At 39.1% G+C, this 27097-nt stretch overlaps 1 protein-coding gene across 1 annotated transcript; it reads left to right on the forward strand.

Annotated features, from left to right (window-relative positions):
* Positions 1-1232: 1232 nt before the first annotated feature.
* LOC136375656 (putative N-acetylated-alpha-linked acidic dipeptidase) lies at positions 1233-26332 on the forward strand. Its single transcript, XM_066341296.1, has 19 exons — positions 1233-1359; positions 2721-2829; positions 5841-6027; positions 6817-6918; positions 8431-8556; positions 10457-10643; positions 11779-11872; positions 13222-13320; positions 14754-14839; positions 15839-15958; positions 17300-17382; positions 17655-17718; positions 18240-18307; positions 20345-20436; positions 21243-21333; positions 22508-22772; positions 23592-23673; positions 24954-25046; positions 26035-26332. The coding sequence occupies exons 1-19, from the start codon at positions 1242-1244 to the stop codon at positions 26222-26224; spliced, it is 2256 nt and encodes a 751-aa protein (XP_066197393.1). The 5' UTR covers positions 1233-1241; the 3' UTR covers positions 26225-26332.
* The last annotated feature ends 765 nt before the right edge of the window (positions 26333-27097 follow it).

The following is a 27097-nucleotide window of genomic DNA, read 5'->3' on the forward strand; positions in this document are numbered from 1 at the left end:
GCCTCTATAAAATGGAAGGAAACACAGGGCATGGAGATACACGGTAGTAACCCACCTTAATAGGGGCACATATCTCTCTGAAGTCTTTATAGCCTGTCAGAGTGTTAGGTACTGAAGTAAAATGTTTCTTAAAGTGTATCTTTTTAAATATTGGCTTTTACATGTTTTCCCTCTCAGATCTGTCCTGCTGGTGTTGCCAGCTCTGGTGTGTGTCCTGTGGAATGGCATGGCATGGCACAGTGGGAAAAATCCATGGCAAACCAAGTGCGGAAGTCATCGCTCTGCATTCTCACTGCCCTTTGTAGTAAACCAAAAGTACTGTATGCCCAGGTGGCCAAAAAGGCCAATGGCATCCTGGCCTGTGTCAGTAATAGCGTGGCCAGGAGCAAGAAGTGATCGTCTCCCTGTACTCAATACTGGCAATACTGAACCTTGGAGCCTGTGTACAGTTCTGCACCACTCAATTCATGGAGGGCATTCCAGTATCCAGAGCAGGGCAATGAAGCTGATGAAGGCTCTGGAGTGCATGTCCTGTGAGGAGCAGCTGAGGGAGCTGAGGGTGTTTAGCCTGGAGAAAAGGAGGCTCAGGGGTGACCATATCACTCTCTACAACTGCCTGAAAGGAGGGTGTAGCCAGGTGGGCATTGGTCCCCTCTCCCAAGCTACCAAGAGCTACTAAGAAGGCATAACCTCAAGTTGTGCCAGTCTGGACATTGAGAAAAGTTTCTTTACAAGAAAGGGTGATGAGACATTGCAATGGGCCCGAGGAGGCGGTGTAGTGACCGTTCTTGGAGGTGTTAAAGAAAGGACTTTAACATAAATGATGTAGGCACCTGGTGCTATGGTCTTGGTGATGTGCTGGTGCTCGGTCACAGGTTGGGCTCGACGATCCCAGAGGTCTTTTCCAACCTATATGATTCCGTGGTTCAGTGAAACACGGGTCGGCAGGATATGGCAGGGGTCTGGCAGAGGGGACCGGCGGGCAGAGCTCAGCGGGAGCTGGCCCAGGGCCGTCCAGCGGCGGCAGGCGGGGCCGGGCGGCGGGAGGGCCTTCCCCGGGTCGGGCCGGGCGGGGCGGGCTCAGCCGGGCGGCGGGAGGGCCTTCCCCGGGCCGGGCCGGGCGGGGCGGGCTCAGCCGGGCGGCGGGAGGGCCTTCCCCGGGCCGGGCCGGGCGCTCCCGGCCGCGCTCAGCCGCGGGGCGCTGCGGACCCTGCGGGCGGCGAGGAGGCCAGGCCGCAGCCATGTGGACCTCGCTCGGTGCCCGCTCGGAGCAGGCCGGCCGCAGGGCAGCCGGCTGCCGCTTCTGGGCTGTCGTCCTGGGAACAGCGGCGGGGCTCTTCCTCCTCGGGTTTCTCATCGGTACAGTGCAAACTAACCCTCCTTCGTATCGGGGACTCGTCCGGCCGGGGGACGTGGCTCGGAGCCGGGCCGAGGAAGGGCCGGGGCAGGGGGAGAAGCGGGCGGGTTTCCAGCGCCCGGGATGTTGTGCCGAGGATGCCCGAGGTGAGTCCGTGCTCTGCCGGGCGGTACCTCCTCCGTGCCTCCCTCCTTCACGGCGGGCGGGCGCAGTCCCCGGCCCTCTCTGGGATACCCAGCTCCTCCGCAGGAGATGCGTTTTCGTGTCTTTGCCTTGTTTTTCTATTTACTTTTTGTTAAAGTAAATAGGAGTAAAATAGTGCTGTGGGCAAGAGAAAGGAGCGCTGGGTTTGTGAGGAGACAAAAGACATAGCCCTCGACCCTGTTGCCTTCAAACAGCACCAGCCGCAGCCAGAGAGGCAGGAAGGTGAACGCGGGGCTGGAGGGGCACGGACAGGAGGGGACAAATAGTTTTTGGTGTCTCACCTGCTCTCGTCCCAAGCAGGCGGGACTGAGGGTTGCTGCCGCAAGAGATTCCCCCTCCCTACCTTCCTTTTGGTTTCACATATGAAGCATGATCAGCTTACAGAAGGATGGAAAACAAAAGAGCCACTTGTATTTTACAATGCCATTTGGTATGTACTTGGCATTGGTGCCATTGGGAAGCCCCGACTGAATTCCTCTCTCATGTGGAGCCTTTCACTGTGCCAGTAACCAGTGCCTCACTGGTGCCAGCTTGTTGCTCTCTTGAACCCACTGGTTCTCTCATTCACACTACCCATGTAGCTGCTGTTGCACATACACTGACCTTGTCCAGTCTGACTTAAAAACAGATGTCAGGAACATGTCTCTTTCTAGCCAGCTGTTCCTCTCATCACTTATTCTGGTATTGCTTGCTCAGAAAGGGAAGGATTCCAGAAAGGAGCCAGACAGACCGGAGAGTGAGAAAGGAGTTACAAGACATCTGTTCCTGACAAAGCATGCCTGTGTTTCTGGGCATTTTTTGTAAAGCTGCTGCCTTATTATTGAGGTAACTGTATGACTGACAGCATGATGTTCTGGTACTCGAGGAAGACAGTTAAGTTCCTTAGCATCTACAGGAAAATATCTGATGAATAAATGTAAGATAGTATTTTATATCCCTCAACATCTACCTAGACAAATAACTTCTCTTACCATTTGTGGGACTAACACTGTCATCACTTTATAGCCTACATTAGGTTGTATCTGTTTATATGTGCTGAAATAAAAACAGTTCTAAAATGTAAAACAGTGAAAATCTTGTGATGAGACTAAAGAGAAATCATGTGTCATGGGAACATTGCTCTGATGTTTTTACTTTTGTATTTTCATGTGTTGTACAGGCTGGTTTGCAAAACCTACAGATGAGAAGACATCTCTGAGTACTCATGAGGATATGAGGACAGCATTTATGGCTGAAATGAAAGCAGAAAACATCAAGCAGTTTCTTTAGTAAGCAGTGTGTAGACTAATCAGTTCAGACAACAAAAAAAAAAAATCAAGTGAGAGCCAGCCCAATGATCACAGAATCATAAAAGTGGTTGGAAGGGACCTTAAAGATCCTCTGGTTCTAACCCATCTGCCATGGGCAAGGACACCTTCCACTAGACCAGAGGCTGCTCAGAGCTCTGTCCAGCCTGACCTTGGACACTTTCAGGGATGGGACATCCACAGCTTCACTGGTATACCTGTGCTAGTGCCTCACCATCCTCACAGTAAAGAATTTCTTCCTAATAGCCAGTCTAAACCTGACCTCTTTCAGTTTAAAGCCATTATCCCTTCTTGTGTCACTACATGCCGTTGAAAAAGGTCCCTCTTGAGCCATCTTGTAAGCCCCCTTCAGATATTGGGAAATGCTCTAAGGTCTCAGAGCCTTCTCCAAGCTGAATAGCCCTAAGTCTCTCAGCTTTTCTTCTCAGGAGAGATGCTCCAGCCCTCTGATCATTTCCCTGGACTCCTCTGGGACTTGTTCCATCAAGTCTTTGTCCTTCTTTTGTTGGGTCTCATTGCTGAGCAGAGCAGTGCAGCTGGGGTCTGATGAAGCAGAGTAGAGGGATGAATCACCTCTCTTGACTTGCTGGTCACGCTTCAAACGATTCAAAACCATTTCAATGGAACATGAAAATATAAATTTTTTTAAGTCTATTAAAATTGAATCGATGTAATAAATATTTCTATTTTAGTAACTTAGAAGCTTTAAATGCAAATACCTGTGCTTGATTAGTTTGTTTTAGGGATCTTGTAAATAGATTATTTTTCTCTTAGGATTTGTTAAAATCTTATATTTATTCCAGTCAGTAATGGGCCACAAGTCACAGTTTAATGATGGGAGTTTACTTTCAGTGTAAAAAAAGAGCATCAGCTATTGTAGGAATAATCAACAAATTTGGATTTGCCTCATACTCCCAGTCTGATTACATAGCATGGGGTTTTGCAAAACTAAATTACTTAAAGACCATTTTCAGTTTATAGGATTGTGGCAATCCTACTGCTTTCATTTTAAATGTATTTGCCATGAACTATTGCAGATAAATTAACTGGAAAGTATGGTCACTCTTCTATGTAGCAGTCATGTACTGGACTATAACATACATATTCAAAACCAAATATTTAGGGGTTTTTAGAGTCTTAAGCTGTATTTTGGTTTCTGCAAAGTCAGCTGTCATTAAACAGCTCTGTGAAAGAACCTTCCTGCCCTTTAAACTCCCAGTCTCTATGTAAGCAGAAACCCTTGTACCTCATTTACTGTCATGTGGCCAGTCCTGCAATGAAGTACAGCAGATGTTTAGTCACTGCTCAGAACTACCAGTACAGGCAGTCAGATTAGAAGACAGAATGAAGAAAAACACAAGGTTCAGTGAAATGAGAGTGTACTACAGGAAAATGTTACTGGATAAATCAACTTGAGATGAAAATGTGATACTTAAACACTTCTAACTCCTACAGAAAACAACCATTCTCACTCACAATAAACACATAAGTGTGCTCTTAAGCAAACTTATCTTCTGGATAAGCATCCAGAAGATGATGCTGTCACTGTAACAGTGACTTTTAGTGCAGTATTAGATTTTGTCATGGTAAGAGGAACATGGTTTTATCCGGCAGCATTTGGCTGCTAAGGATTTTGTCTAGTTTGGAGAAAAGGAGGGTGAGAGGCAGCCTCATTGCAACCTACATCTTCCTAAGGAGGGGACATGGCAAGAGAGGTGCTTGTTTTTTCTCCCTGGTATCCAGTGATAGGATGTGTAGGGATAGTTCAATGCTGCACTAAAGAAAGTTCAGACTGGACATGAGGAAGTATTTCTTTACCAAGAGGATATTCCGACTTGTAACAGGCATTCTAGAGAGATGCTCAATGGCCCAGGTTTGTCAGTGTTCAAGAGACATTTGGACAATGTCCTTAACAACATGCTTTAACTTTGTCAGACCTGAATTGGTCAGGCAGTGGGACTAGATGATTGTTGTAGATCTCTTACAAGCAAACCTATTCTATTCTATTCTATTCTACTCTACTCTACTCTACCCCACCCCACCCCAATGTATAGTTCTTTCATAGTGGCTTTCTTTGATGGCTTTGGTCTTATTTGAACTCCAGAATTTAAGTTTTTCCTAATCTCACCCCCCTTCATAATCAAAGATACAATTTTCTTCATTAACACCAGATGGTGCCACACATGCTTCTTTGGCCTGTTAATGGCATGGTCATATGATAGAATGAGGACATCATGATGACAGCCTCTTTCAGCTGAGGGTTTTTTCAGCTGGCTTCACAACTGGGCTTTCAAAATGGTCTGGACAATTAATTTTTTTTTCCAGACAATGGGCTGTTCATTATTTATGCTCTCTCTCACTGTTTGTTATTCATGCTGGCATGACTTTTAAGTCCCAAACTGTTGAGTTTTTCTCTTCCTTGTTTATACGGTACTGAAAACTCAATCTCTTTTACTTGCCAACAAGACACACTAGGAGTGAACTTTTAGATAAACCAGTATTTGTGCCAAAATTAATTAAAATTGTGGGATTCAAGGAGAATATCTAGTTAAATGCAAGTAAGGGTAAGAGTAATTATGCACATTTCTAAACTGAATACACAAAAATAATTGTACTCAGTTTTTTAGCACTTCACAATGATAAGGTCTTACTGTGCATAGGAGTGCATAGGCCCACTGTAGCTCAGAAGACAAGGAGTAAAGACAGGACAAGATGCTATAGCTGATGTCACCACACCATTCTTGCTAAACCATGCTGCAAGGAAGATTTAAATACCTGTGCTAGATCAGGACAGCCTGAAACCCTTGATCTCAGTTTAAGTGTACAACATAAAAATACATAGATAGAGAGAAGTCTTGGTCCTTATTTAGCCTATCTGATCACTTCTATGAGGTTTATTTCCAGCTGGGTTAAGAGGAGTTCTGATTATGACCTTCAATGCCTGACCCTGCTTATTTCTTCCTTTTCTCCAGCAATTTTACACAACTTCCTCACCTAGCAGGAACAAAGGAAAATATGCATCTGGCACAGCAAGTCCAAGCTGAGTGGGAGAAATTTGGTTTGGATTCGGTTCAGTTGGTTCATTATGATGTCTTGCTCTCTTACCCTGATGACACTAAGCCCAACTACATCTCAGTTATTGATGAGCATGGCAATGAGGTACAAAAACCAGTTTTTCCAACCAGGTAACAAAATCACTTTAATACACCTGAGAAGGCTGTGAGGGAAAACTCTCCTTTGTTCACTTAATGGTGTGGGGCCTGGTACAAAGCTCACGGAAATCAGGGATTCCAGTTTGCTTTTATATTTTGCATCTTCATTTCATAATAGATGTGTTAGGAATACTAATATTAACTGTTATTCATACAGCAGCCTGACATATGGATTAAAAACCAATTATGGAAGAGAATTACTTCATGTAATTCAGTAGTTTGAAAATTACTCTGTTATTTAGAAAGAGGAAAGCCTGGCGAGCACCATTCTTTGCATTGATTCATTATACAGTATGGATGGTTCTGCTAAATTCAGTTTCTGGAAGATTAGAATTTAGGTCTCAGGATGTGCTATCACAAGGGAAATGAGTTCATTACATACTCATGTTCATTCGTTACATGAAGTGCACATAGAAGCTTAAGGGATGAACAGAATAAAAGCATTTTTACCACTGTCATCTAGCCTGTTGCTGTACCCAGACCACATCAGGGAACCCTATGTTCATTTGTGCAGGGTTCTCTGTGAAGAGTGGAGATGGGATTTGTAAGTCACACATAGAGCATGCCTGCTGAAAAGGATACCCAGTGCTTGCTAAAACTTTGGTCCCTTTTTAGGTAGAATTCTAAAACCAGAGTCCTTTGGATTGCAAATGCTTGTTAAAAGTGCTTGTGAATAGAAAGTATTTCTTTTCCTTTTTGCCTTGTTTACCTTATTCCTTTTCTCCTTTCCCATTAGGTTTTCAACACATCATTGTCTGAGCCTCCTCCTCCAGGATATGAGGCTGTCAGAGATGTGGTGCCACCATACAGTGCCTTTTCACCCCAAGGAATACCCGAGGTAAGATAGTAGAATGTTACATAGTAAAAGAAATAGAGATAGAAGAGAAGGAGGAAAAGAAGCAGAGACAGAAATAATGGAAATGGAAAAGATGGAATACCACAGTGTACTGTAGCATTGCACACAATATCAGTGAGCAATACAGAATAATTTGAAATTCTTTAGGCTTTAGTTCAAAACCCAACTTATCACCAGTAGGAAAGGTGACCTATGTTCTTGTGATTATTGTAATGAAGCAATGTTTAGATTGAGCAGTCATATATATGTTTAATTTTTTCCTCTAGTTTGAGTCAGAGCTCGGTTTTATTTTTTCTTTTCCTTAATAACTATTGTAATAAATCATTAATATCAGTTGCTGTAAACTTCCCCAGATATTTCTGTAACTATGCACCATTGTTTTCCACCTTGGTGAACAAATAGACTGTTACATTTACCCAGCCAAATGAAGAGTCTCACTTTTCAAAATGCTGCTTGCCCAAGGCTCACACAGACAGGTATACCTGCACAGTGCTGAGTATGCTTGAAAAGCTTTTGCTGTTTTTTATTGCTGGTGATAAAGGCATTGCTATGATCTGAATTTAAAACTAATCCTTCATGTCTTATTATACAGATGAGATCAGCTTTCTTTGATAAAGCTGGGCTGTGTAACAGGAGTTTTCTGTTCATTAGAGGTTTGAATTAATATTTTCTTAGATTAGAATTCCTTGGTGTTGTTCTCAATATCTTTCCTGTCTCTATTAGAATAATTTAGGTTTACAGAACCCTGGTCCAGGCTATGCTTTATGCTAACATGCTGATGCTTCTGCTCACACAGCTCGGTATCATATCAGAATCATGTACTTTGTGATGTTTGTTAGTAAGCTGTTCAAGTCCAGAAAACGAAAGGAATATTGTATTCATTTGCCTCAGACACTCAAAGAAAGCTGGAGAACTAGGCATAATCTCTACCCTGGGACATAAGAGCTTTGAGTGTTCCAAGAATTACAGTGAGAATTTTGGAACATAGTGTAGGATAAAATTCATTCATTTTGACCTTTATCATAGCTATCACCAGAGAAAGACAGAATAACATCACTGCTTTGTTTGGTTTGTGATGAGAGGTGGAAAATGATGAAAACAAGTTTAAAAAGATTCAGCTTCCTTTTTTAGGAAATTGTTTTATTTTAATTAAATATAAAATCTTTGCTTCCACTGAAAGCAATACCTAAAGACAATCTTGTCTTTTCAAAATCTGATGCTTATTTTCACCTTATTGCATAATAGTTTGACAAGACCTCCAAGTACTTATCTAGTGCTGTTAGCAGTAGCATTCTCCAGTGAGCTGTTGTCTGCATCTGTAGTGCAAACAGCACAGAAGGGAGCATGTGGGAATACTCAGTGAGGCCAAGGCTCTTCTGAGTTCTTGCAGGCCAAGAATTTTATGTTGAAAACCTTTATTATGTTACTAGATCACGTACTCCTTTCAACATGCTCTTTGACATTACTGTTTCAAGCCCTGCCCCTTCCTCTCAGGGTGAGTTGGTGTATGTGAATTATGGCCGCACCGAGGACTTCTTCAGGTTAGAACGTGAAATGGGAATTAACTGCACAGGAAAGATTGTTATTGCCAGATATGGGAAGATCTTCAGAGGAAACAAGGTAATCCGTGTGTATAAAAATGTTGCTGCCCTTCTCTCCTTGTTACTCCCACTTCAACTGCTCTGTCCTTCAGTGTTTTCTAGAGACTGAAACACTTCCCTAAGGTATTCAGGAGATTTTAGAGTAATGAGTTTTCATAGACCTGTGTTCAAAAATAATTCTTTAGTATTTCTAGGATAAAAGTAAGTCAGTTGAAAAATGTTCCATATTTTAATATTCATTTGCATTCTATAAATTGTTCCAAAATATCACTACTAGAGTGTCATAGACCCTAATTCTGAACTAGATTGTTCCTTGGTTGGTTCAGCTGTTCTTTACCACGTCTATATTTTGTTTCTTTATAATGGTTTCTGTACACCAGACAGAGACTATAATTGTATAGAAGTTAATTTTAATTCTGTATTAGGTTATTCAACATCTCTGTCAAATAAATTTATTTTTAAACTATAGTTTTTGCAGATTTCCATGACCTAACAGGAAAGGACATAATCCTGTACATACTTCAGGCACACACTCAAGTTATTTTCTCAACAGAGATGTAAGAAGACAGTCTATTTTAAGAGTGTTTGGCTTTTGTACAACAACTATTTTGACTCTAATTTGAGCGGACTATAGTTTGTCTTTGTCAGTTACCTAAGGGTATTAAGCACTGAATTCATGGGATGCCAATCCTTATTATATGCTGTTGATTAATCTTGTCTGAAGCTTTTAAACAGATAACTCACTGGTTTACATACATATCATTTTCACCAGTGAAAAGTGGTATATGACTTACATTCTGTGTCAGATAATATTTTCACTAAATTGTTTACCACTCCTAAAGATGCTATCTGAATGGAAAATACTTAAAAATTGAAGAAGATATTAGTGTCTGTGAATCTTTCCTTAAAATGAAACACAAATATCTTAGAGTTACTAGTATCTAGAGAGGCAATTTTCCTGGGGTTTGGAAATTATATGCCCTCACTGACACAAAGGGCGTATAATCCTCATTCTTACGATTGTATTTCTAATGACTGCTTATATACAGAAGAATTTGGTGGCCTATATAAAATCTGGAGAACTGTACTGAAAGTTTTTCAACTTCCTAATGGTGTGCAAAAGTAGGATAGAGGAGGAAGGCAACTACTGTATTTCCTTAAAAAAAAAAAAAAAAAAAAAGAAAGGAAAGGAAAGGAAAAAAAGCTAAGATATTTCTGAGTTAAAATGCCCAAATTTAAAACTGTTGAGGATTAGTTGTCACTCTGTCACTATCCATCACTGTCATATCTAGTAGAAAACCAGATTGGGATGTCAGAATGATCTATATTATACAATAATAAAGTCACACAAGAACACTTTTAAAACAGCATGCAGGTCAGTCCTTCTGCTGTAATGAGCTTAAAATGTAGCTCTCTGGATTTAGTTTTGTTCACAGACAAAGACACTTTCAAGCTCTCCAATTATAATCTTCTTGTATAAACCAGACCCTGAGATACATTCAGGGATCATTTAGGTAAATAAGGTAAGAAGAAGACTACCTGAAAGATACTGTTGCATTAATGTGATACAGTTTTCTCTGTTAGTGTAGGTTTCAATAGTCGGCTGATTGTATTGATCTGGATGACAGAATACAAACTCAGGTTATGTAGCAATACTGTGGAGGATGTTTTCCATGTCACTGCTGTTATCTCCTAACTAAAAGTCAAAGCAACTGCAAACCTTTTACTTTCATTTGAAACCTGGTATATGCATATATATTTTTTCAGGAAATTTTGAGACAGTTATGGGCCCTTGACTTATCCCAAGCACTGTAAAAGACCCTGAGGAAAAATCACTGTAATTTATACTTTCTTTTGCCCCTTGAACTCTGGGGTCAAGCTATAAAGGACTGGATAGGGACAGGAGATGTGCTTTGCAGGTGAAGAATGCTGAATTGGCAGGTGCCAAGGGAATTATTCTGTACTCTGACCCTGCTGACTACTGCGCCCCTGGAGTAGATCCTTATCCAAATGGCTGGAACCTTCCAGGTGGAGGAGCCCAGCGTGGGAATGTATTAAACCTGAATGGGGCAGGGGATCCTCTGACTCCAGGTTATCCTGCAAAAGGTGAGTGACTCTAGAGAAGGCACTCTCTGAGGGTCTGGTATCAGGAAAGGGCAGAGGACATTTTCTCCCTTATAACAACGCACTTTCTTTCTTAGTCTGTGCTGCTAAAAGAAGCAGCTTTGGTTTCCACTGCAGTAGGACACTTCTGTAAATGGTGCATGAGAGAAAATGAGAGGGTATTGGGGGAGCCCTAGAGTGCTGATCTGTATTCATCACCTTCACCTTAGGCTTCCTCAGCTGTTTGAGTTGTGCCTAAGTTATTTCATTTAGCAGCTAAACCAGATCATTTTGATTGAAATTCATGAGGAACTATTTATGCCAGCACTTGGGCCAGCAAATCTAAGAGAGGCAATCACCTCAAGAAAAGCAGTCCCTAAGTGATGAGCAGAGTTGCCTCCAGGCAGCAGAACTTGTGCTTCAAGGGGGTACATGTTCAAAACAGCAGCATGACAGAGCAGACAGAAAATTTCTGGTTCTTTATGCTAGTGTCAGTGATCACACAGATGAATCCTTGTCTCCCTCAATCGCAAAGGGTCCTTGTGAATGTTGTATTAAGAAGGAAACTATTCTGTATGTGCTTTTGTCCATGTCATCAAGATGAAGATTTGTAAAAAAAAAAAAAAAATTACTTGTATTTGAGCTTTGCCAGAACAAAACCTAGATTTTGTTTTGTACACAAAACCAGCAACCCATAATATTCAGTGGTCCAGTGTATAAGATTTTATCTGCATCTCTTTATCAACTGGCAATTTTTTTTAGTTCCCAGATGAATGTTCCAAGCATCACACTATGGGCTTCTTTCTTGCTCTTTATCTGTAGCTTAGTCTGAACTTTTTTCCCATGAAGAGAAATATTTCTATCTAAAAGCATTTCAACACAAAAAAATGAACAAATAATCTTAACATTTCCAGCCATTTTTAAATGCACAACTGCAGACACTATGAGAGAACCTTGATTAGTGTCTCTCTGAAAACATGTTGATGAAGCACAAAGAATGAAATTACTGGGAAGATGTCAGCTCAGCTTCTGGGAAAGCGGAATGATTATTCCTGACTTCAGTGTTAAGACTGTGTTATGAATGTACAGCTTCCTTCTGAGACTGGTAAATACGAAAATATCTGTGTTTTGCTTTCAGAATACATGTACCGATTAGACGAAACCAGTGCTGTAGGCCTCCCAAAAATTCCAGTTCATCCTATTGGCTATCATGATGCAGAGTCATTACTGCGGTGAGTGCATGGGAGACAGGAGGTATTTTTACTAGATTGTTATTTTGGAAGTTATGAGAGTATTTGAAAAGAGAGTAAAAAGACTTTTGTCTTTTACAAGAGACTCCGCTTCTCTTACAGCTGTTGAAATAATAAATTTGTATCTCATTAGAATCTCTGTAGGAGGTAAGTGTGGGATCCATTATTACATATGAACTATGTGCAGAGTTATCTGGGAAAAGGTAATTTATAATATGGACTAATATGTCTCCAAATTTTCTTTTCTTTAAAACTCTATAGTTATCACTATAAAACTATATAGTTATCAGGATAACTGCTCATAAGGATAAAAGATATAGGTAAAAAACCCTCTTTTATCTACTGCTATTACTTTGAAGTAACATACTATAAATATGATGTAGCCAGACATTTCTGTTCAATAAGTATTACATAATACTAGAATTTGGTTTGACTAATTATAAATAAAACCTAAATCCTTTAAAAATACTGGGTCTTTGTTTTCACTTTTGTTTTGAGAAGTCATAGCATCTTGTTATTCCTGCAATCATATTTTTATATAAACAACTTACTCAGGGCCTGAAGACATGTTGAAGTGTTCTGTGGGATAAAGCTTGACTGAAGTATGTATATAAAGTAAAATACATGCTTTCATTTACAATAAATATATTTTGCTTCCTGAGAGCCAGAACATCCAGCATACCTTCTTTGTATCTCAGAAGTTCATATCAAAAATAAAAGTCCTTCAAAGGAGTAAGTCTGGGTGATTGCGATCCACTGAATTACTGCATTTCCAGTTGTGTTAACAGGAAAAATATGACACTTTTGACAATGGAACTAGAAAGGCTGACTTGGACCGATCGTGTTTCTCTACTTTAGCCATCTTTGACACACATCAGCTGTCTATGCTACAAGATTAAACTGTGTGCAGGGACAGGCAGCATAAAACTATTGCCTGTGGTGTTAAAGTGTTGGAATGGCCCAAGTTGCTCTCCGCTAATTCAAATGCAAATGCAGTTCAAGGCAGTAGAAAGTTCTAGGGACCATTTATAAAAGGCAGTTTATATGCAAAGCCTTTTGGCCAACTCTGTCTTCCAGGGTAGCTGTAGGCCATTCCAAGCTGATCTCTATGCCCAGGATTATTGCTCTATGTTAATTTACTAGTTTTAGTGTAGCTAAAACTCCAGATTATTCTCCTGCCAAAGCTTGTAGCATAAATTGTATAAAACAAAGACCAATGCTGGTCTGTTTTTGCATGGGACTTAGCAAAGTGTGGTTTCTGGTTTCTCATTTGTTTGTTGCTGTTGTAAGATGTCTGTAATTGATAGTGATTTTTTTTTTTTCCATAACAGTAATATGGGAGGACAGGCACCACCTCATAGTAGCTGGAAAGGAAATTTGAATGTATCTTACAACGTCGGTCCTGGGTTTACAGAAAACTATTCTTCAAGGTCAGTTTTGTTGCCTCAGAAGAGTGTTCTTGGGATCAGGAAAAAAACAGGTGGACCAATAGAGTTTGACCAAAGATAGAGTAACTGGTTTTATTTACAGCTTTCCTTTGATTTTGGCTATTTCCTTGGCTGAAACATGCTCAATGCAAAGCATTAGTACATTATGCATTGTGTCTTGATTGGATGGATATGACCTACTTGCTTTAGTTTCCAGCTAGTCTTGAACCAGTTTAATTTGAAAAGCATCTAGCCTTTGATGAACTATTTGTTGAGAGTGATTTTTTGCTGTTGTTGTTTCTTTAAACTTTTGTGTTCTTTTTTAAATTCAGCGAGTCCAGCTTCTAGTCTTACCTATTGACTTACATAAAGCTGCTTCATATAAGCAGTTTTTTCCAGAAAAAGAATTTCTGCTGCCTGAGGTGCTGTAGTATGGACTACATACATACTATGTATGTATACATACTACTATGTATGTAGTACGGACTGTGCTGGAATGTTCTTGTTTTGGCTAGGGTAGAGCTAATTTTCAGCACATGAGGCTGGTATGAGGCTGTTTTTCATTTGTCATGAACACAGGGTTGATAATATCGAAATATTTTTGCTATTTCTGAGCAGAGCTCACACAGAGCCAAGGCCTTTTCTGCTTTTTGTGCTGCCACACTGGTGAGAGAGTGGAGGGTGCATGGGAGGCTGGAAGGAGACACAGCCAGGGCAGGTGATCCCAGCTGACCAAAGGGATATTTAGACCATCTGACGGCATGCTCAGTACATAAAGTGGGGGGAAGAAGGAGGAAAGGGGAGACATCTGGAGTGATGGTGTTTGCATTCGCAAGTCACCATAACATGTGATGGGGCTCTGCCCTTTTGGAGATGGTTGAACAGTTTTACTCTGCTTGTTTTCTTGGCTTTTGCTTTGTGTATAAAATTGTCCTGAGTTTTTTACCTTTTACCCTCCAGATTCTCTCACTGCTATTGGGGGAGTGAGTGAATGGCTGTGTGGGGCTTGATTGCTGGCTAGGGTGAAACTGTGACATGAAGTCAGTTCTGATTTGCTCCGAACTGCAGAAGATTAGAACTATTTACCTTTTTTAACATTAGATGCTTTCTATTTTTCATTCACTATTTCAAATTTAAAAACTAGCTGTTAGCAATAGATCTTTGGAATTATGATCTCATCTGTATTAATCTTACTGACATCAGAAGTATTACACAGCTGTCAAGGGCTAAATGCTGTTCTCATTTGTGCAAGTATGAATCCAGAAAAAAAAACCTACACTGTAATATTTTCAGATTTTCTTTGGTTTAATAGGAGAGATAAACTTGGTCAAAATGCTTTCCTTGTCATTTGTATTGTACACTTTTGAAAGGTGTCAAGATGTTTGGTTATCTAATTTGGTGGGTTTTCTCTTTGTGTTTTCTTCCCAATACACCAGAAAGGTGAAAATGCACATTCATAGCAACAATGAAGTAAGAAGGATTTACAATGTGATTGGTACCATCAGAGGCTCAGTGGAACCAGGTAAAATCCTTTGCCTTCCGCATAATCTGGGTGAGCAGTGACCTCTACATGTACTTCATGGTTACAAGGAAGATATGAGGAGTATCGTTTTCTCTGAAATACTGTGTTGTATGATCTTCAAAATGGTATTTGCACTGGCTTTCATATGCTTCAGGGTATGTCAGCACTTTCACTGTAAATGCTGATTTTCAGGGGGGAGTCATAACTAAAATGGAAATATTTATCCTCAGGCAAGTAACTTTGCAATTGAAAGAATATTTTTAAGTGGATATTCTCCCCTAAGAAACATGGGAATGCATTTTGTGTTCCATTGGAAGACACTATATCCAACATTATTGACTTTTTGTCTATCTTACAATCTCTTGTAACCAGTGTGATTTTATACTCTAAAAAGCCATATATGTAGACATCCCTAGAATGATGATAATATATTTTCTAATTGCAGCACTTTCCTTTGCCTATAACACAGCTGTTAACCATATTATAGTAACACAGAGACGTAGTCTGAATTTTATCTCAATAATCATATCGCTGTCATGATTTGGACAACCCTTTTTGTGATTGATTATATATATATCTAGAAGAATACTGCATTCAGCATATGAATTCACAATGTTGTGAATTTCTGTGCTGTACAGATTTAATTAGTGGATCAGGTTCACCATGGAACACACTATTGTGAAGCATGGAAAAATGCTTCTAACTTTAAAGGAAGTCTGTATTATATTTAATAGTAGAAATAACAACATGGAGTTTGAGGTTTTAAGTCATATGGGATACAGTTACTGGCTTTGACAAATTCTTCAACACTGACTGAAAATACAGAAAAAAATGTCTTCAGAAATGTAAACCACTTTTTTCCTTTCTATCGTGTACATTATAAACTCTTAATCTCTGTTGCTTGATACATACGTGGAAAATTAGAAATTACTTCAAGTTAACATCTCTGTGTCAGGAAAAAAGTATTCCTAAGTAAGCCTTCAAAATTAATTTTTCTAGACAGATATGTCATTCTGGGAGGCCACCGTGACTCATGGGTGTTTGGTGGCATTGATCCTCAGAGTGGGGCAGCTGTGGTTCACGAGATTGTGAGGAGCTTTGGAAAACTGAAAAAGAAAGGTAATGTAATGAAAGAATAAAGCACATCAAAGTAGCTGCTCTCATCAGTGCCCATTGTGATTTCTGTGAGATTTAAACATATGCTTGAAATTAAAAATGTCTATCTCACTGATGTCTTGAATAAACACACTGCTGTGCACCTTGCTGTATGTGAAGTACTTCTGCTCAAGAGAAGGTACACCTAGAGGGAAACAAAAAAAAAAAAAAAAAAGGGGGCGATGCTGAAATAAACAAGGCATTGAGGTACGATTGACTACTCTGTGTTTGAGGCTGGTGAGACTGGATATGTCAGTGGTGCTATAGTACTGACACAGTGGTGGACTAATAAAGGCTTCATCAGGGCCACACTGAGAGCCTTCTCAGCACTTGTCTGTGGCTTGGAGGCATACTCAAGAGTAAGTGAAAGATGTCAGTGTAATGCTGAGAATGAACTGTGCAAACATAGTAGGAGGTAATGGTTAAAAATACCTCATGCCTACTTGCATTAGAATAGAGGAACAACTGTCAACTGCACCAAGTTTCTGTTGCTGTCAGAGCAAATGCTGTCTCCCTATCTGACATCCCATGGAGAGAAGCTGTGAGATAAATAGTGTGCTAGAGAAGTGTTCTTTGCCTGCCTATAAAACATAAAACCTATTGACATTTAGTTTTATTTCAATTTCTTCCCATAACTGAATATCAGGGGAAGCTCTCTGGAATGTGAATGGGAAAAAAATTAAAAGTTAAAAAAGAAAGGGAGTAAAAGATGTAAAGATTCCAGTAGCTTCAAAGAAAACTTTGAGCTGAAATACAGCATCAGGGCAATAGGGCCTGTTCTGTTTGGTCTGGGTTTAAATTGGATGGAGGAGTTCAAGTGAAAGATTTTTCTTTTGAAGGTGATCTGTCAAAGTTACAGGGAATTGCTTGGGTTTTGAAATCTGGAATTTGAAAGACAGGTCAAAGAACTTCTGTAATAGGTACGAAAGTATGCCACTTTTCTGTCAGAATAGACACTGAAATACAATGTGTACTAAACTGAAGAGAGCAAGAGGATTAGAAAAATCTTCTTTCAAGAATTTGTGCACAGCACAATCCTTGATCAGAGTTTTAGATTCTAGAAAATTTTCTTGCATTTAAAGGTGAGAGACAAAATACATTATTTGGCCCAATATTGAATAGAAGGGAGATTGCTACAATAGCGAATCATTATTAGATAAGGTTACTGAAGTCTTATGTATATCTTTTTCCTTACAGACCATGGTAAAAGATGAGCCCCCCCCAAAATGCCATGTGTTTTCACATTAGTCATGTAACAAGCAGCCTTTATTTTTGTAATACAATTTTCATGGTCTTTCATTTCAGGATGGAGACCAAGGAGAACAGTGATATTTGCGAGCTGGGATGCAGAGGAATTTGGCTTGCTAGGATCAACAGAGTGGGTTGAGGTAAACCCAAGAGTGTTCAAAAAGAAATTTGCATGCTAGCTGTCCTTTGAGAAATCTGCACTAGAAGGAAGCACTTCTTGCCTCCCCACCTCTTTTCTTTAGACACACATTTTCTCTCTCCCCTGAGTTTCCATTTGAAGCACCAAGAATCCCTAGCTCCTTGCAGTATATGATATCCATCTCTGAAACAGCTGTTTCTTTTGTGAATGGGATGATAGTTCTGGAGGAAATAAAGTTAATCAGCATTTTCTTCCTTTTTTTCTTTCTCATAGGAAAATGCCAAATTATTGCAAGCACGGGGAGTGGCTTATATCAATGCAGATTCTTCTGTTGAAGGTACATGAATATGACTTGTGCTTTTTAGGAATAGTGATGGTATGACTGGGAGGGATTTTGTCTTGGAGATTCATGAGACCTTCAGTGTGATAGTTTTTGTTGCATTAATTCAGAAATGAATATGAGGGGAAACTGTGGCTTCGAATCATAAAGTGTCCTTCAGACATCTGTGTTGTTTCAGGGGAAAAGTCCATTACAGTAGCTACACTGTTTGGGAGGTCATAAGAGAGACAAGAAGTGTTGTGCCCGGAGTTCTGTGGCAACTCTTTCGAGTCAGTTTCTTCTCTTATAACATGCATAATAAACATGGGGACGTAAGAAAAGCTCTTAAGACTTGCTTCAAAAGTTGGGCTCTAATTCATCCTAACCAATAAAGTGCACTGAGAAGATCATAGGAAGACTCTTCTCAGCTTGCTTCTCATAAAGAGTGTAGCTCCCTAGTCCCTTTCTCATTAAAGGGCATGAAGTTTCAGCTGAGGGAACTTTCTTCTTCAAATAAATAGTTTTTCATGTTTTTTCAGGAAACTACACACTGCGAGTGGATTGCACACCACTGATGTACAGTCTGGTTTACAGTCTGACTAAAAAGGTAACATCACTTGAAGTTTTTAGCCAGTGTGTTTGCTGCTCACTTACTTGATAGGGCTCTGTCTGTAAAAATATAGCATCAGATCTTTCTTTTCTGACTGCTGTACCCCTTTTAGGCAATAACTAAGGAACTGCAGCTTTTTCCCAGGACAGATAAGGGGATTCCCAGCTTATACCATTAAATTATTAACTATTCAGGATTTGGGGATTTTTCAACTCCTCCTGTGAAAGCATTCCTTCTAAAAACAAAAGCATAAAAGCATCATGTGAACCAGAGGACAGAAACAAGCATGTACCTGGCTGCCGAGATCAACTACTAGAACGCCCATGGTAGTAGGAGACTCTGATTCCCTTTAGGCAGGGGAAGAAATTAAGGTGCCTACCTTATTGTTTTTTTGTGTGATGTGACAGGTTTGGTCGATGTGCTCAGCTTCAGTGTACCCTGTTAGTTATTCTTTGTCTCTGACCATGATGCTCTCACACATCTGTGTGGCACACAAAATTGAGAGGTAGGGACCTGTCTCAGGAAATAGCCACACCATCTTAGATGTAAATCTTTCCTGGCTTTGGGACTGGGTCATACAGGCTTGGGTTTTATTTCTGGGGGTTTTTTTTGGTGGGGTTTTTATTTTCTGTTTAACTGTATTAAAGAGTGAACATTTAATTAGTTTTTGCATATGTTTTAGATGCCAATGTAATGCACATTCAACTGCTGTGTATATTCTGTGAATTTACTTTATCTGCCTTTATCTGCTTTATGTATTCAGCCATTTGTCTATTATCTCTTAGAAGCTGGCATTAGACTGGTGCAAAAGTAAAGGAAAAGCAGTAAATCAGTATAATAATTTTCTGGCAATTGAAAGACAGCAAATAAAATGTAGCTCTGTTAAAAGTGGGTACCCAGATAAAGAGACTTCTGTCCTGAACTCAAGAAGAGTTGGTCACCTGCAGTTCCCATGGTAACCTGTGCTAAGTGAAGGTGTTCAGAACTGTCAGGAAATCAGGTCAGCAGAGTCTCAGTTTGGATACTAAGAGCCATCATTAAAATCTTGGCCTAAATACCAGTAAAAATGCTTTGTAACCCTTCCTCGAGTTGGGAAGCAAAGGCTAATGAATGCATTTAACCACAGCTTGTTTGGAGCTGATGTCTGAAGAGAATGCTGATGAGGAAGCATGTCCCATGTGATCCCATCCATAGTTAATGTGTGGTAAAAAGTTTTCATGCTGACAGTTCTGTTCCGTGGACAATTTCCTTCATGGACAAAACACAAATAAATTAGTTTTAATTTGATTCCTATTGTGTACTAATTCTTAATAGAAGATAGATAGATAGATAGATAGATAGATAGATAGATAGATAGATAGATAGATAGATAGATTGATAATGGAATATATATCAATAATCTTTAATATATTCAAAATAATAAAACCTCAGCAGTCCACCAATATAAAGGAAAGATGATTAAACGCCCACAGTGTTTAAGCTGATCAGTTACCTGCAAATTAGGCAGTGGAAGGAATGAACATTAGAATGATTGTGATTTGTATAGCTCTTTAGCAGCTGTGATGACATAAACACCAAGTACTGTGTACTTTGCCCTTTTAAGGTTGCTTCTGCATCCATAGACATATTTTTTGGGAACTGAATCAAGATAGAAACAGTTTTGAAATAAAGTAAGACAAAATTGAAATTTTCTGCCAAAGTAAAGCAAAATGTTTTGATTTTGTGAGGGATTTCTCTTTTGAATATTTAAATTAAATGGCTGAAAATCTCATAATAACTATCGGAATTTAAATATTGACTTAAAAAGTTTTGCTTTCCTTGTGTTTTCTTCCATCTAAATTTTCCTATTTTTTAGGAAATAAACTATTCTTCTGGAAAATGCTGTGCATTTGAAGTGTTAAAATGGAAACGCAGAAAGGTTGAGGGGCTTAAGATGACTTACTCATTACCCTAAGTCATAGGCTTGGTGTAATGACAGGTTGTTGACTTGTTGCTTGGTAACATTTAAAATTTTACCCTGTGTCTTTTTTCTAGATACCAAGTCCTGATGAGGGGTTTGAAGGAAAATCTCTTTATGAGAGCTGGTATAAAAAAAATCCATCAAGTGAATATAAAGAGGTCCCCAGGTCAGTGACAAAAGAAAACAAATTACATACCAAACATTATTATAACTTCTAGAGTGTGTGTTTTAAAGAAATACTCATATGAAAAGCTGAGTCCTGAAGAGAAATGGTGTGATTCTCACCCAGTATAAATTCCAGGTTTGTAATGATTGTAACTGATACATTATTGTACAACAGGTTTGTGAACCTGCTTTTGTAGATAAACAAGAGGCTTTATATATGAAATGTGTTCATTTAGTTCATAGAGGTTTAGACAAATAAGGGTCATATGTGCAAGCCAGTGGCAATTACACAAGGTGTTAACTCAACAGCTTTCCTTTGCATTTTTTTCCAGTTTTCTTGAAGGCTTCAGAGTTTGGGGGGCTGTGGAGCACACCAGGCAGGATTTTTCAACATTGTCCTTCAGATTTACCAAGAGGTTTCTACAGAATATCAAAATTATTTTATTCCATGCTGGTACTGCTGTGATTTCTCTGAGTTGAGAGCTTGGAATAGTGGAAATTGAGCAGGAGGAAAGTCATTGGTTCTTGTCAGTGATAAAAAGACAGTGAGGTACATTCTCCTCTTGAGAACTCTGACCCTGAGGAGGTGACTTTGCTCCTACGAGAATGCAATTGATGAGGTGCAGGTAATGCAGGGGCCAGAGGCAGTTCACGGTGTATTGACAAAAAAGAGCACACTGGGAAAAGAGTATGTAGTGTGTAGTGACTGACTGCTGAATAAATAACTGCCATGGTATACTTGGAAGCAAACTAAAATGCTACCTTAAGTATTGTCACTCAAGGCATTTTCCTCTTTCTTGTTTAAAGAATAAATAAACTGGGTTCTGGCAATGATTTTGAAGCATTCTTTCAACGTCTTGGCATCGCTTCAGGCAGAGCACGTTACAGTAAAAATTGGGTAAGTCTGTGTCTTTGTAGTTTGGTCTCCCTTGTAACTGCCTGAATAACATCACCTTTAAAGGTGCCATTTAGATTTCCAGCTTTTTAGGATAGTGCAAATCAGTGGGTCAGAGTGGTGTCTAATTACTACAGCTCTATATGCTACCTCAACAGAAATATGTAATAAATAAGAATTATCAACATGTTGTCATTTAGACAAAAGGACTTTTGCTCAGGGTAAATGGATGTGCTCAAAATTACCTATGGCTGATGAAGGCTTCTCAGTAGCTTATGGTGACTTTTGAACAATTTTTAACACTTTACAAAGCTTTGAATTCAAAATGGTTCATGTTTTCTTGAAAATATGTGTTGGGCTCTGGAGCATACTATGACAGATAACTGAGAAATATCCAAGGAGCAAACCATTCAATGTGGTCATTTCCTCTGAAAAAGACGGAATATCCAAGGACACAAATGATTACTGAATCCAAGCAAGAGAAGTACAACCTCACCGAGATTTAGCCAATTGAGAGTTATGTGTCTGTGCTTAGCTACCTTCTTAGGGCTGTGTACATGATCAGTGAAGAGAGATTTCTCCAAATGACCATTTATCTCAGCATTTATCTCATCAGGTTAATGTCTAAGAGAGCCACCAGTGTAACAACAGGGTTCTGTAATTAATAGGAGGCTGGACAGAGCAGTCGACACGTCGAGCCAATGTGGTTATCATGTTGCTCTCTCTTTATTGTTGACAGCAAGGACTTTTATACATTCACAACCTAGTTGACATTACAGGTCACTCAAAGTATATAAACAGTCTTGGACTTAAGGTGGTTAAAGTATCAGAGCCACAATTCTGCATATCAAACCTCATTATTGCCCAGAACACCTTAATGTCAGAAGGGAATTTTTACTGCGCCACAACTGGGAATTTTTCCTCTGTCACAGAGGCCAACAGGCCCTGTGGGGCCAAGGGACCCACAGGCCCCATGGGCTCAGTCTGGAATTGCTCACCCTGTCTTCCCTCCTGCAACACACCAGTTCTTCTCCTTTGACTGCGTATAGTGGCTACGTAGGATTAGTGTGACCTGAACTCTTAGACTTTACCATGCCTTGAGTCCCACAGCAAAAGTTTTCAAAAATAGACATAGCTCAATAATGGTTTTGTTTTTGCTTGGTTTCCTTTGTTTCAGAACGTTGAAAAATACAGCAGCTATCCAGTTTACCACAGTGTCTATGAAACCTATGAAATTGTGGAACAGTTTTATGATCCCACTTTCAAGAATCATCTGGCAGTAGCTCAGGTACGGGGAGGGCTGGTGTTTGAATTGGCCAACTCTGTTGTGCTTCCTTTTGACTGTAGAGATTATGCGTCAGCTGTGAGCAACTATGCTCACATCATCTATAATTTGTCAAGGAATTATGAAGAGGAGCTGGCAACATACAATGTATCCTTTGGTACGTACAGTCTTCTATCACATTCCTCCTCTGTTACTGCTAGCAGTGCCTTATATTAATGGATGTCTTAGTCACAACCTGGTGTTTACCTTGTGCTGTATGAACAACAAATAAAACAAGAGCAATACCCTCCATTAATTTGGAAATGGGAGTATTTTGTCACTAGCATACCTATGTGGGGACTATGCCACTGCGAAATAGAGCTAACACTTACAGTTGCATGTGCTTTGACCTGTGTATGATTGGCCAGTATTGACAACAATGTATCATTGTCATGTTTCCTTCAAAAAAAAAAGTCACACTATTTTGCTGCTTATCCTGTTGGCTAATTCTGTGTCTGAGAAACCTTTTTTTAATTAGCAACATTATAGAATATTCAGTTTAGGATTTGGCTGCGAATGGCCAATATCAGCTACACATGCATGTATGTAAACACACAAGTTCTCAGTCTTTCTCAAAACTCTGAGTGGAGGGACATAACTGAAACACAGGTTGCTGGGATTTGTAAAATCTCAGACCTACCTGAACAGTCTGGTTCTGGTTCAATGATCCACTTTTTTGATATGTATATACAACCTTCAAGTAGCAAATAGTAAACAATATTCACAACAATACGTATTGCTGTTGTTTCTAAGAGAGGTTTTCACACAGAATTACATATTTTTTAATGTAGGGATATGGGGTCATCTTTGTTTCCTTCAGCGAGACTTTTAACAGTTCATGATCACAGTGGAAGATAAAGTTTTAATTGAAGAATTTGATTTGTTAAATGATATCTTCAGAATTTGAAATTAAATACTTTCCTCCTGCTCCCTCCAGATGCTCTATTTTCAGCTGTGAAGAATTTTACAGAAGCTGCTGATAGCTTTCATGAGAGACTGCAACAAATAGACATCAATAAGTAAGTTCAGCTCTTTTTTTCTTCCAGTCAAATTCTCCATGTAGTCTTCTGAGCTCAAGGGGGCTTAGTCTTCATTTGCTGCCACTTAATGGAGAAAAAGAAATAAAGATGCTGTAGTTGTGGCAAGCTTTTTGATGAGCTTTCAAGAAATTCTATGCACCACCTATGCCAAAAGGCCTAGTTTGCACTTGACTTAATTCTTAATTTATTCTTTGTAGGCCATGCCCAGAATGACAAGCCAGACTTCCTTTTGTATATACATATATGTATGTTCCATTTCTTGGGAAGAATCTAATTTAGCCATATGTTTACCCTTATGGAACACTATCTGAGGATAAAAGCCATCTTTTTAATGGCAGCAACTTTCAGATAAAGGAGTTAACAGTAATCTCTTATGCAAAAGATGACATTTGTGACATATGACATATATGTGACATTTTCAAAATGGCTTTATTGATGGATGGCCTAAATCTATGCTTTAATTCAACCAACCAGTTTCAGTTTCTGTTTACAGCACTGTAAACTTGAAAAAATTTCTTTAATGGTAGTAAACATACTCCAGGTTTACTGTGATACAAATTTTAACATTTTTTATTGGTAAATGCCTTTGAAGGTCTACAAGGTACTTTGGATATAAACCACCAAGCCCACATATATTCTGTATAACCTCATCACAGGTCTTTTATTTGTTAAGCATCAATAGTATGTGCAGGGCTATTAAAAGCACACAGACACAGATGGTCTCTGCTCTAGGGAATTAAAAATCTACCATCAGAAAAACACAATTCTCAGATGGCTCAGAAGGGGGATTTTAACATCACAAGGTTCCTTTTTCTGATACATTGTAATTTTATATAAAAACAAATGCAATTTTTTGAAGTAATTTGTGTTTGGCTAGCTTTCAGGAAAAGAGCGTCCTTAGAAAACTGTTGTACAAAAGAAGAGAATGGTCTGCTTAAGCATCCTTATGAAAAGGAAATAAAGGAATAAGATGAGAAAAACATGAGAGAAAATACCCATAATGCTGTCTTTTGATACTGTCCCTTGGCCTTTAAAAACAGCTTTAAGAGACTTTCCAGTTATGAACCAGACTCTGTCACAGCACAGATCAGCATAATTCTGTTTTGCAGGTTAGCTGACATGTGCTCTCTTTTGTGGGCTACACTTAAAGTTCAACAGGTCTAGTGTCTTTCATAAATCCAGATGTGTATGCTGGGATAAGTGTAGGTCAAACACACTGCAGTTTACATATTCAAAATATTCCCTTTTTTTTATTTTAGCCTGCTTGCTGTCAGATCACTAAATGATCAGCTCATGTTTCTAGAAAGGGCTTTCATCGACCCTCTTGGATTACCTGGCAGGCCGTTCTATAGGTGAGAAAGGTTTACTTTTTACTTTCCTCCTGGAGTATTCTATGAAAATTCCTTTAAGATTAAGCAATCTCTAAATAGAGTTATAATAATTTTATTCAACACGGCGAAAGTACATGAGATAGGAGGAATAAGATTGAAAAGGGGAAACAACATTGGGGAAGACTTCAGCGTGATACACTCTACAAAATGAGGAAGATTCTTGGAGTCCTATTCAGATAATTTCTCTTGGTTTGATTATGCTTCTAAACAGATGTAAAAGTTTAGCTCTGGAGTAATTTTATATAATTTTAGTTGTAGGAACTTTGGGAAGTTGTTCTTATTATTTGAAAGTGAAATAGTGTATAATTGAAGTACCTACAATTTGACCAATTTCAAAGAGTACAGCCATGGTAGCAAATGTAGTGTGGAAGGCAGTACTGAAACAGCAGGGAAGGAATTCAGTGGTCCTCTCATCCAGTTCAAGAAGTAAATCTTATTTAAGAGGCAGTGAATCAAGTCCAGTTTTTTGGTCCTTCTACCAATCTGCATAATTCAGAACAGTAATCTCTCCAGTAAAAACTAACTTCAGAAGGAGAAATTTAGATTTGCAAACTTTGTGCCTCTCATAGCTCATGGTTAAAAATCTGCTGAGAAGAGTGTCTTGTTAAAAGTCTTTTCTACATCAAAGCATACCTGTATCGAGACTGTATATATCTGTGAGAAAAAATAATCTGGCTTTTTAAAAGTCTTTTCATTTCATCTAAGCTGAGAGAAAGGAAAATATTTTAGTTAACTTTACCTCAAGTAGCTATAAGGCTGTGGAATTCATATAGCATAATGTAGCTTATGTTGTTTTCTTGTTTCATGGACTTCAGCTGCTATTGCTGCAATAATCTTATTTATTGACATCTTCAGTGTGAAGTGTTTACAGCTGTTTTATAAAACAAAATAGTATGTTTTATGTTCCTTATGCATAATATTGTTATTTTTTCCCTCAAATTCTCTACAGACATGTCATCTTTGCTCCAAGCAGCCACAACAAATACGCAGGAGAGTCCTTCCCAGGAATCTATGATGCCATGTTTGATATCGAAAGCAAAACTGATCAACATGAAGCCTGGGAAGAAGTGAAGAGGCAGATTTCCATTGCAGCCTTCACTGTGCAGGCAGCAGCAGCAACACTGAAAGAAGTAGCATAAATAGGAAAAATGTCAATGAAGACTAAATGTGATGGTTTTCAGAAGCCTTAAAAATGGAGCATTTGAAAACACTAGGAGAATTATGACAAATAACAAAAAATAAAGAAATCTTGGTCTTTGCAAATAATATACCCAAATAGAATGCATTTAGTAATGTTAACAAGGTAATGTACTCCATTCTGGGAACTCAGGATTTAGATGTCTCCTGAATTGAGACTGATGATGTTTCAAGTTTTCTCTCAGCTTTGTATTTTAAGAATTGGTAACCACTGGATTTATTTTCAGAGTTTTGAATTTTTCTAGCTTGATTATTATAGTGATCTCCATAATTCTTCAGGAAAACAGAATTCATTTCGATTCTATCAGTTACTAATTTTGTTGTTGCCTTTTTGTTATTTACCCTGAGTTCGCATAATTTTACCTCATGACAGACCTCTCAGCCCTCCTTTTCCACAAAGATTGAGATGGATATGGAGATGGGAAAACTGTCACATACTGTGTGCAGCATGTATAATAATGGTAACAAGTTTTGGGCAGCCAGCCCAGAATATTCATCCATGACATTCTTTTCCTCACATGCTGAACCTTGCAGCTGTTTGCAAATAAATTTAAGCAAGAAGCTTTTAGTCACTGGAATAAAAACAAGGCAATACATCTTGTCAGACATAGTCATCCCACAAAATGTCTTTCAAGATGAAGACTCTATTGTTATTCTTTTAACCAAAATCTACCCTTGCAATGCCTTGTCCCTGTAGAGGTGTTTTTGATATGAAGATAGAAGGAAAGAAAATTCATCATGTCCTTAGTTTGAAAGGATACCAGATTATTACCATTTTTGTAGAGTCTGTATGTCTGATTATCATGTGCTGCTTA

Source organism: Sylvia atricapilla, chromosome 2 (genome assembly GCF_009819655.1).
Source record: "Sylvia atricapilla isolate bSylAtr1 chromosome 2, bSylAtr1.pri, whole genome shotgun sequence".
Taxonomy (NCBI): Eukaryota; Metazoa; Chordata; class Aves; order Passeriformes; family Sylviidae; genus Sylvia; species Sylvia atricapilla.

Excerpts from the sequence above, each read along its gene's own strand:
- LOC136375656 (XM_066341296.1), top strand. The coding sequence starts at position 1,242 with ATGTGGACCTCGCTCGGTGCCCGCTCGGAGCAGGCCGGCCGCAGGGCA. Across the intron at positions 13,321-14,753 it reads ACAGAAAACTATTCTTCAAG|AAAGGTGAAAATGCACATTC; the intron begins GTCAGTTTTGTT and ends CCAATACACCAG. Across the intron at positions 22,773-23,591 it reads AACATACAATGTATCCTTTG|ATGCTCTATTTTCAGCTGTG; the intron begins GTACGTACAGTC and ends TGCTCCCTCCAG.